We start from the raw sequence: 10,831 nt of genomic DNA on the forward strand, positions 1-10,831 counted from the left end.
ATCTAAGGCAAAATCCAGGGGTTGCGGCCCGAGCGCCTGAGACGAAGCCGCCGCCTGCTGAACGGAGAGGCGCTGCTGCGGATGAACTCGCACACGCAGTCCCTCCGCCCCGGGTGCAGGTGAGCCATCCGCGGCGCGCCTGGCCGGCACCGACTAGGACAGGGGAGGAGCTGCCAGGAGAAGGGGTTACCGAGAACACTAACTCCCAGGGTTCGACTCCACCGGCTGGCCCTTTTTCTTATTCTATCGCCTTCCCTTCTCCGTCAGTCCTGACGATCTGGAACGTCTATACGTGGACAATGTAAGAAAGGAGTCGGAATGATCACCCGCCAGCACCAGGCTGTGACACGCGGCTTTTCCTTTTCTCAGGCATCAGGAGGTGATCAGCCCCCACGACTCAAAGGCTGGTTCCACATACGCTGAAGTGAGACTTTACCTTGGTTTGTAGGGGATTTACACCGCAGCGCCTGATGAGTATGAAATGTTCGTAAAAACTCCTTCTTCCCAGGTAGAACCCTGCAGGACCCCAGATGGCTAAGCCAAGGGCACGAGCAGCCAGCCACCACTGTCTTCAGCAGGTTCGCCATGTTCGTCCGAGCTCCCGACCCTCCGAGTCCCCGATGTCCTTGAAGGTAAGTCACTAAGAGGAAAGAGAATAAAATGTGTATGTGCTGAGAAAAACATACTTTCTTTTGAACATCAGAAACATAAAACATACTTATCCAAAGAGCTGGGAATACAACGGCCACATGGGGGCATCTGCAATGAATTTCTCTGCCAAGTCTTCTACTTACACAAGTTTGTTTCCCAAAGAAACAAGCAAAATATAACCAAAGACACTGAAATAGAGGACAGGCTGACAGTGACCACAGGGGAGAGAAAAGGGAATTTCAGGGGACATTGGGAAGGGTTCACGGGAACAAACTTAAAGGACACATGGTCATAAACTAGGGGGAGGGTGGTAATGGGAGGGAAGTGGGGAGGAGTGGGGGGGGCTGGACTGGGAGTAAAAAGGAGAAAACTGTATTTGAACAATAATTAAAATAAAGATTTAAAAAAAATTCTAAAAGAACAAAAAAAAGAAGAAGAACAAGAAGTTTGTTTCCAGTTCAGGTGTTTGAAACGTGCAATCCACTTTCTCACTTAAATTGTAATTATAACTCACTGTTCAGTTTGGGGCCTAGTCACATACCTCGAGTTGATCCTTAATGTAGCTGGAAAGTTTTAAAAAGTGCTACAGAGGCCAGGCTCATCTTAGAGTGAAAGTTATTTCTAAGTCTGCACGTCCAGCAGAAATTGCATAGAATGACAGTTACGCTTGAGTGTCCCCTAAACTGTCTGAAACACTGCGAACAGCAGGAGCTTGTTTAGATGCCGCGTCGTACAGAAAGCACGGCTTCCCGGGCCGTGCGCCAGGCTGCCTGCTCATCCTGTGAAACCCCCCAACTGAGACTGAATGAAGACTCAGGTTCGCCAAGTACACCTCGCAAGAAAGCTAAACATGTGTGGGATATGACTCCAGTAAAAAAAAAAAAGAGGAAAAAATTCCAGTTTGTGCTTGCAGATGGGGGTGTAACTAGGGGCTCTTCTGCCCGGGGTGCTCACAAGGGGCCACTTTTTGCCAGCTCGAGCCAGGCTGGGTGCAGTGACATTGACCTTTGCTGTTGCTGACCTAGGCTTCAGTGGCCACCTCCCTTGCTCTCCATAGCAGATTCCCAGGGGTTCATGGAAGGCCCCCCACTATCCCCAGGATTTCCAATGTTCCCCCATGCTTCTTTCTTTTTCTTCAAAATTGGGACGAAGCAGAGGACCTGGAACTCTGTCAGTCAGGCTCAGCGGACTCCGCCAACTGTGCTTCATTCACACTCTGCCCCATCGTGTGGGCCGCCGCAGCACCCAGTACCCAGCACCCAACCACAGCAACCTCCATAAACACTCCTCCAGCCTTCTGAGGAAAGAAGGGTCTAGCTCCTTTTTAATTTCAGAACTGCTGTCGTAACTCCCTGCAGCAAACTTCTTGCAAACACCAGAAAGAAACATGGAGAGGGGCAATCCTCAGTCCCAACCTGACCCTTGAGAAATCTTGAATTCAAGAACCCTGTGCCGAGGGCCAGACGGGTTTCAGAGCCACAGCCACGGGGAGCATCTGGAGAATCAAAGTGGGCAGGTCACATGCTTGGAGATAAGAAGAGTCAACAAGCAACAACGCCACACAGCAGAGTGAGGCAGGTCCAAAGTTCTCCACCAGAGGAGGTCATGTCCTCCTCCAGAGCTCAGAAAGGAAGGAAAAGGCGTGTGAGATGGGGAAGGCGACGTGAACAGAAGCTACGGCACAGGGAGCGTGTGAGATGTGTTCAGGCATGCAAACGGAAATACATACGAATCGTTCTTTGCGTCTGAATAGAAGGTTTTATATTTTCAAAGTGTTTGCACATACATCATCTCCTTTCTGTCCTAAAGCATTCCTGAGTCCCATAAATAGCCTCCTCATTCATTCATAGGTCACTTCTAGGGTCATTCATGGCCAAGGATGGAGAGCAAACAAGTTCAATAGTCAGCCACTCATTCAAAACAGTCCCTGAAGCTATGCCAAGAACCAAGGGAAATACAGAGGGAGACCATGTCCTACCGTTATCGACGACCTAGTCCTCCCCGAACCCTCCCACTCCCCCTAGCTTCTCTCCTTGGACCGCCCCAGCTCCCCAACGACTGCCGGTCTCTCGGGCCTGACAGGGCTTGCCCAGGCCTCATCAGCAAAGAAACAAAGCTGGCGCTACGGGAGCCCAGGCCCTGTCTGTCTGCCGCTCACACACTGTCCAACCTGAGCATGTGCCTCGGTCTGCTCCTCCGTGAAAAGAGCCTGGGAAGGCTGGTGCATGAGGATCTAGCAACCTTAGGATCACCGTATTTTGCCGTGTATAAGGCACTCCTACCTATGATGCACACCCACATTTTTGGCCCAAACTTTCAGGGGAAAAAAATCTTTCATTTTAATTTTTTAATTAAATTATTTATTTGTTTATAGTCAGAGACTTGGTTTTTGTATTATAAAGAAGTTTTAGCATTTATTTTTTAACATAGTATGGTGCAAACAATTTTAGGTAACAAATCATTACAAAACACAAGAACAGATGCAAGGTATTTCAGGTACTACCCATGCATAATACCCATCCTTATTTTCCTCTCAAAAATGTGGGCAAAAAAAGTGCACGCGATACACAGCAAAATACGGTAGATGAGATTTTGCAATGCTTTAAAGCTGAAGCCCCACTGCACCGCCTGGAGTCTGGACAGGCTCTCTCGCCTACTTGGAAAACGGTAGTTTGATGCTGAGCAGGTCCCTGGCACCAAATGTCAGCAGGGCCAGAGCCTTCAGAGGTCAATTTCTCCCCAAAATTCCACTTGCTTCAAGTTATGAACATACAGCACAGTCAGTGATCAAGAGAAGTTTATTGTCAGGAGCAGTCCCAAGCCCAAGTCAAATACAAACGGCCCTGAAAGATATTCGGAGAATAAATATTTGAACCACGTTACCACAGGCTGGTACTTGTTACCAAAGATAGTGTTCCATCGTAATTGTCACGTTTTTGCCTCTCTTCATGTTAAAGCTCTCTGCTGTCTTAGTATCCATGTGCTTCTACGGCTTTCCAGCAACAGGGGAGGGAAGCTTTACAACTCAAAATCAAAATAAAAGGTGGGGGTTATATGGTATCCCTATGGCCCCCTGTAACGTAAGCTGTTTGGGTGGTTATCTGCCCTCAGTGATACTACATACCATGAGGACAAGCACCTGAGCTGAGAGGCTCGCTGAGAGGCTAAGAGGGTGACCTGGGGATCGGAAGCCCCCACTCCGCAGTGTACTGGCTGTGTGGCCTTGTCAAGGCAGGCACTTAACTTCTTCATACCCAACTTCCTCATCTTTACCATGGAAATAATAATAATAGCACCTACCTTATAGGGTGGTTGTGAGCCAGTGTCACTCACTTGGGTACTACCTCTGGCCCAGTGCTTTGCACAACGTAGAGGAAATCAACAAGGACTTTCTGACCCAGCGAGTGAACACCCAGGGCTAGGGCCCCCCGAACCCCAGGGTCTCTGGTACACAGCCTCCAAGGAGTTTCGGGGAATTTCCTTGGAAAATAAAATGCTGTGTAGCCTTATGGAAAACTATTTCCATCAGCAAAGGTAAGCTGCCTGGGCATGCTTGATTATAAGAAAGTAATTCTAAACTGTCTGTCCATTCAGTTTAAAAAAGAAAAAAAAAACAGCCGAGATTTGCCCGCTACAGGGGCGCGATGGAGAAGAGGGGCGCGTGTCAGATAAAAGTGGCCACCCAAACCCCACCTGTCGGAGTGGAGCCTGTCCTTACAAGACTCCTCGAAACAGATGGCTTACGCACTGCCCAGCATCACGGGGCGAATAAAGGACGCCTGCACGCGTAAACAAGCCGTGCCTTTGCAGCGGACACACCAACCAAGGACGAAATAGCCTACAGAAGTTTAGAGTAGCAAGCGGCGTGACCTTGCCCAAACCCACCGGTACCGCCCCTTGCTAGGCAACTAAACTGCCATCGGCTGGCATCTGCCTGGGACCGTTATTTATAGCCTTCCCCCGAAGCCGATTGGCGGAGGTTGCATAATGTCATTCCGCCCCCAAAGTTCGAATCCCCCGCCTGCCCCCCGCTGCCTCTCCCTCCCTCCAGCCCGGCCCCGCTCTGGGCCGCCTAGAGGTTTGCCCAAACCACCATTAGCCTTCCGCGACTTACACTCACTATTTCCCCTCGACACCTATGTCTCCAGCCAGTGACCCACTCGGAATCCCATTAAGGTGCAAGAACAATTTCGGGGTGTCCAGCTGCCACCTCTCCTGGTGCATCCCTGCCAAGAGTCCTCTGTGACCTCCCGCACTCCTCCCATCGGGCTGGCCGAAACGATCCCGGACAACCCCGACCTCCCCACAGTGTCCCCAGACCTGTACCTGCACAGCTGCCGCCTCGTCCCCTGCTCGCTGCAGAGACCCAGTTCCCGAATCCACCTCCCACCCCCACAAGAGACCAGACAGGGCGCTCGGCAGGCACCGTTCTACTCCCGACCCCAGAGTCCCGCGGGCGGGCGCCCGGGTCCCTGCCGACCCCGCCCCCTTCTCCTTGACAGGTCTCCTTCCCCGGGGGGCCCGGACAGTCGCCGGAGCCCCGCGCGCCTCCTCCGACCGCGCTCCCCCAGCTGCGCCCTAGGCGCGCACCCGCGCCGCCCCGCTCACCTCGGCGGGGAGGCCTGGCTGTCGCGGGCGGTGCTCGGGGGACCGCGAGGGGACGCCGCGCTGGCCGACCCGGGCTCGGGCCCCGCGCCGCTGAGCCTCCAACCCGGAAGAACACGGCCCCAGCCGGGCAGCCGCGGCCACGTGACGGCGACGCGGCACCCACCCGGCTCGCTCCCTGGTCCCGCTCCCGGCCCGGGGGGAGGGGGGGGCGGCGCGCTCCCTGCTGCCCTCCCGGCCCGCTCCGCCGATCCTCTGGCCCGCAAAGCGACCTCACCAAATACCGCCTCTGAGCGCCAAGGCCAGGTACCCCAAAGGGCCCTGCACTGTCCTCGGTGGAAGCCGAAACCTCTTTGTCTCCGCTTTCCCTCGGCCCCCCTCCCCGCCTCCGCGTGTTCCCTCTGCCAGTCCTTGTCAATCAAACCTGGAGCCAAACGCGACGCTGGGGTTTTCAGGGCTACATTTGACCTCTCCCTGGAGAGCCAGTTACAAAGTGTGATTTCCTCTCCGGTGTCCCACCGGAGCAAATAAGAGGATAATAGAGCTGCGTTCTTGGTACCCGACTTTCCTCTACCTCTCCAGGAGAAATCAGAATTTCTGTAACGGGATAGGACCAAAAGGAAAGTGGAAGGAAGCCAGGGGCTGGTGAAGGGCTGGCAGGGTTGCGTTGTTTTTCTATGCTGGCCAGAGAGGTAGAGTTAAGTTCCCCGGCAAAGATATCGGGCCCAAAACTTAGCACAGTCTGCGAACTCGCTGTCCAAAGGTGGCCCAGAGAACTCTGTGTGCTTAGTTAGTATTAATATCCGTCAGGTGGAGAGGACCCTTGGTGGGACTTTCAGTGTCCTGACCAGGCCTAGGCTGATTTCAGCAAAACTCGTAGAGGACTCCGGAACTCAAGGACTTCATTGCTCTTTGCACAGAGTTCTTTTACTTAATCTACAGGCCTCTCCTGGTTGAGAGTAGGGGGAATGAAATACAGGGTATGAAACGGCACATCCCCCCTAAAGTTGAATCACCAAGCGTCTGGGAGGTAGGGCACGGCTTTTTTACTTTAATTGAAATATCTGAGGTGACTTAAAAGACTGGTGAATCTAAAACAGATATTCCATATTCTTAAAAAGAAATATATTACAGAGAAACACTTACGTTGAGGATATTTCTTGTGTTTAACCTTCACAAAGGTCATTCAACTAATGGACCCTCACCGCCCTCCAGACTGGGAGAAAGATTGTCCCTGTCCTGGAAGAGTTCCCAGAGGGGGAGAGACGCAGCCAGGTGTTTCAAAATAGTAGTGAGCCGTGGCAAGTGTAACCATAGGGACGGGTGCAAGATGCTGCAGGTGCAATGAGCCAGGACTAACTGATAAGGATTGAAACTAAACTCCTTTCACAACACGTGTCAGTCAAATTCTTATGCTACGTATACCTTAAACATATACAGTACAGCATGTCAATTATTTCTCAATAAAACAGAGGAAGAAAAACCAAGTTCTTGTTTTAGAATGTGTGTGTGTGTTGAGGGGTTGCTACTTTACAAAGCTTAAAAATCAGTGGCTCCTGCTGCAGACAGTTTTGTCCCCTGGTATCTGGAGACATTTTCTTTTTTCTTTTTTTTTAAGATTTTATTTATTTTTTTAGAGAGGGAAGGGAGGGAGAAAGAGAGAGAGAGAGAGAGAAACATCCATGTGCGGTTGCTGGGGGCTGTGGCCTGCAACCCAGGCATGTGCCCTGACTGGGAATCGAACCTGCGACACTTTGGTTCGCAGCCGGCGCTCAATCCACTGAGCTATGCCAGCCAGGACTTGGAGATGTTTACGTGATCACAACTGTAAAAGGGGAGGGATCTAGAGGGTGGAAGCCAGGGATGCTGCCAAACGCACTACATCGCCTAGGACAGCCCTGTGCAACAAAGAATCATCCACCCAAAAAGTCAGTAGTTCTAAGACTGAGAAACACTCGCTTACATACATGTTCAATGGATTATCTAATTGACTTACCTATGATCGTACCCCCTGGAACAACTCCAAAGATGACAGACGGCTTTTCACTTACTCTGTTAATGTACGCCTACGGTAATTTTTATTCCACTTATTTATTGGAAAATAAATTTTCCAATTTTCTATCCCATAAAACTCCAATTCCATAAAATTTATTCCATTCATTTGTCCAACAGCGTCTGGGGACCACGGCTCCCAATGAAAACATTTGTCATTTGGAAGGTTTTGCGTGAGGCCTTACGCTCCTGCGTAGTAATTACAACGTACGCGTGAGTCCCCAAAGAAAATTGGATTAAGTTCCAGAATTTGTTTGTTGCTTCTGAATCTTAGCCACTGTCTTGTATAAAATTTTTGCCAAGATCGTACATCCCCACCAAGGTGGGAGGGCTTTGTCCAGGTTGATATCTGCTCCTTCCCCATCGGCTTTCCCGGCCACCGAACAGTAACGCGCACATACGTGCCAGTGTTCGTGACACCTTGTTCTGTGACCGGATACTTAAATTTTAAATATGCTTCAAAATTAGAATACACATTAAGCCCTGGCTGGCATAGCTCAGTGGGTTGAGCGCAGGCTGTGAACCAAAGTGTCGCAGGTTCGATTCCCAGTCAGGGCACATGCCTGGGTTGCAGGCCACGGCCCCCAGCAACCACACATGGATGTTTCTCTCTCTCTTTCTCCCTCCCTTCCCTCTCTAAAAAAATAAATAAATAAAATCTTTTTTTTAAAAAAGAATACACATTAAAATTTAAGCCCTCTTTCATTTAGGAGACTGTGCCCCCACAAATAACTTAAAGAAAGTGTAATTAAGAGCAAAACAGGTAAAATCTTTAGAAGAATATAACACACCACTAGGCTCTGTTTTGAAGCCTCAAACCAGGGAGGTGTCCAAAACCCAAAAACCGAAATGCGCACTGAGCCTGAGAAGATACATGATGAAAACCGAACTCTACAGGCAGGTTGCCACCTCCCTGCCTCCGGTTAAAACCAGGCCAGAGAACGAGTCCATGTATTGGATTTTCCTGGTGATGGTCACGGTACACAATTTATCAGCCGCTGATTGTTTCAAGCTTCCTTTTTGTAAGTAATTGTTAACAAAGTGAACGATGTCAATGAGACGGATGCCAGGGATTTTTGAATAATGCAGGCACTTGACAGATTTCAAGGCGCCGTCCAGCCTCAACCCCGGTGCTCCCCTTTCTCCCCGGAAGACCAGCCAAGAGTGTGTTTGCCCTGAGGAAGCAAATATTAGCCAGGTAAATGTATGTACACAAATCAACATTAATTAGTTAGAGACTTCGGGAGGACTGACAGTCAGCCAACGCAAAGGTAAGTCATTGTCCATTTAAGTTATTTCAGGAAAATCAGCTCGTATTTAGAATTGTTATCAGATCTAAAAACTGGCTCTTAGCATACCTATGTGGACATTTTTCTCTCCACAGAGTCAAGTGCCAATGATAAAAATCTGTGGGTTTTGCCCTGCCTGGTGTGGCTCAGTGGACTGAGTGCTGGCCTTCGAACCAAGGGTCACCAGTCTGATTCCCAGTCAGGGCACATGCCTGGGTTGTGGATCAGGTCCCCAGCAGGGGGCGCTCGAGAGGCAACCACTTGTTGACATTTCCCTCGTTCTCCCACCCCCTCTCTCTAAAAGTAAATAAATAAAATCTTTTTAAAAACTCTATGTTTTAGTGCATTGAGTGCGGGCTGCAAACCAAAGTGTCACAGGTTCGATTCCCAATCAGGGCACAAGCCTGGGTTGCAGGCCACGGCCCCCAGCAACCGCACATGGATGTTTCTCTCTCTCTGCATCCCTTCCCTCTCTAAAAATAAATAAATAAAATCTTTCTTAAAACTCAATGTTTTTAAAAATATAAAAACCTATTTAATAATACCTTTGAGGGGCTGGAAAGATGGTGGGGGACAGAGGCTGTATTCACTTCCTAGGGCTGCTCTAACAAATGACCAGAAACCTAAGGGCCCAAAACCACAGAGATGTATTCTCTCTCTATTCCGGAAGCCAGAAATCCGGAATCAAGGTGTCAGCAGGGTGGATTCCTCCGGCCTCTCTGCGGGAGAAACTGCCCCACGCCCCTCTTCCAGATCCTGGAGAAAAAGCTGGTTGTCAGAATTCCTGGTGCTCCTTGCTGTGCACGCACATCACCCGAGCGTCTGCCTCCTCGCCCCGTGGCCACCTCCTCGCCCCGTGGCCACCTCCTCTGTGTGTGTCTCTGTGCCCAAGTCTCCCGCTTCTTTCTCCTATAAAGACACCAGTCAGTGGGTGTAAGTTTCACCCTAACTGCAGGACTGTTTCATCTTGAGATGCTTTAGCTAATTATATCTGCAAGGACCGTGTTTCCAAATAGAGGTGACCACGAATTTTGGGGGAGGAACGCCGTTCAGCCCAGGAGAGGGGCACCCTCCGTGTGTCAGGGTGCCACAGGGTAAAGAGTGGCTTTGCGGGGGTGTTCCTGAAACACAGGTAGATTCCCCAGTGCTTGGGTTCAAAGTAAAACTCCAAATTATTTTTGGGAAATTCAGGTGAAAGTCATTTTGCATGGATAATTAGAAGAATGCCCTTCTATACTTTTGCTTTCTTAATAAAGGCTCACCCTCATTGAGTTTTCCCTTTTCCTTTTTAATATGTAACGGTTGGCAGTGAGAAGGGCACCAGGTGTTAGACTGGTCGGGTCAGACCAGACCCTGCTTCCGCTGAGAAAGAATTCAGAGCCAAGACTCAAACTGTAAGAGAAAGTTTACTCAGAGCGTCGCAGGGGTAGAAGAAGTGAGATGTAGAGGGGCCGAGGAGACACGTCACAGAGGCCCAGGAAGGACCCTTGGAGCTCGGGAGAAGGAGAGAGGTGAAGGGAACGTGCCCGGGGAGAGGGGGTCGGGGAAGGAGGGGCTGCACTGAGAAAGTCAAGCTGGGTCCTCAGTCCTGAGGGTCTTTATCTGGAGGTCCCGGGGGGAGGATCCCATCGATTTTTCATCACCTTTGCAGGTGTGTTCTTTCAGGGCCACGGTCTGCACTGATTGGTCGGCTCCGGGGCAGGGGCCATTCATCGATGCTGCTGGTCCTGAGGTCAGCCGTGGCATTGCTTGTCTGGTTTTGCTGCTTTTCTGGGCCTGGAGCTGAGACTCAACAGAGGCCTGGGTGTATCTGATGCCGGTCAGAACCTCACTGTCTTTGGGGGCTTCACGCTTAAGGGCTGTTCTCTGGCCCCTTGTTTGTTCCCCCTCTGTGGGGGCGGGGGGGGGTGTCTAACCCAAGTGACTAGCAACGTGCCAGGGGAGGACGGGTCAGGGGAAGGTCCAAACCACATACCCAGCACTAGGGAAGGTCAGGGGTCTAAACTGCATGACCAGAGATATGCTAGGGGAAGAAAGGTCACCCTGGGGGTGAGGCTCCAGCCCAGTGTTACCCCTTGCTAGCTGCCCTGGGCTTTCTGCGCTCACGACCTTCTCCTAGCCCCTCCTTCTCACTCTGCTCTGGTCTGTCTAATGCCTACCACCTAAACACACACACACACACACACACACACACACACACACACACACATATATAACCATGTCGAACCACTTGA

General features: G+C 50.7%; 1 protein-coding gene across 4 annotated transcripts in view; it reads right to left on the bottom strand.

Annotated features, from left to right (window-relative positions):
- Window positions 1-5,835, bottom strand: part of NNT (nicotinamide nucleotide transhydrogenase) — a 79,918-nt gene extending 74,083 nt beyond the window's left edge. The window contains exons 1-2 of one of the 4 annotated variants that reach the window (XM_045839871.1): window positions 5,681-5,835; window positions 437-640 (exon numbers count right to left, since the gene is read on the bottom strand). In XM_045839871.1, the coding sequence (XP_045695827.1) occupies window positions 437-587 (151 nt within the window). In that variant the 5' untranslated portion in view covers window positions 588-640; window positions 5,681-5,835. Of the gene's footprint in view, window positions 1-436; window positions 641-4,977; window positions 5,135-5,259; window positions 5,417-5,533; window positions 5,646-5,680 lie in introns of those variants that run through there. The other 3 variants (XM_045839872.1, XM_045839869.1, XM_045839870.1) reach the window with 3 other exon arrangements.
- Window positions 5,836-10,831: the final 4,996 nt, after the last annotated feature.

This window comes from Phyllostomus hastatus, unplaced genomic scaffold (genome assembly GCF_019186645.2).
Source record: "Phyllostomus hastatus isolate PE091 unplaced genomic scaffold, TTU_PhHast_1.1 phas_contig_329, whole genome shotgun sequence".
In the NCBI taxonomy this organism is placed as follows: domain Eukaryota; kingdom Metazoa; phylum Chordata; class Mammalia; order Chiroptera; family Phyllostomidae; genus Phyllostomus; species Phyllostomus hastatus.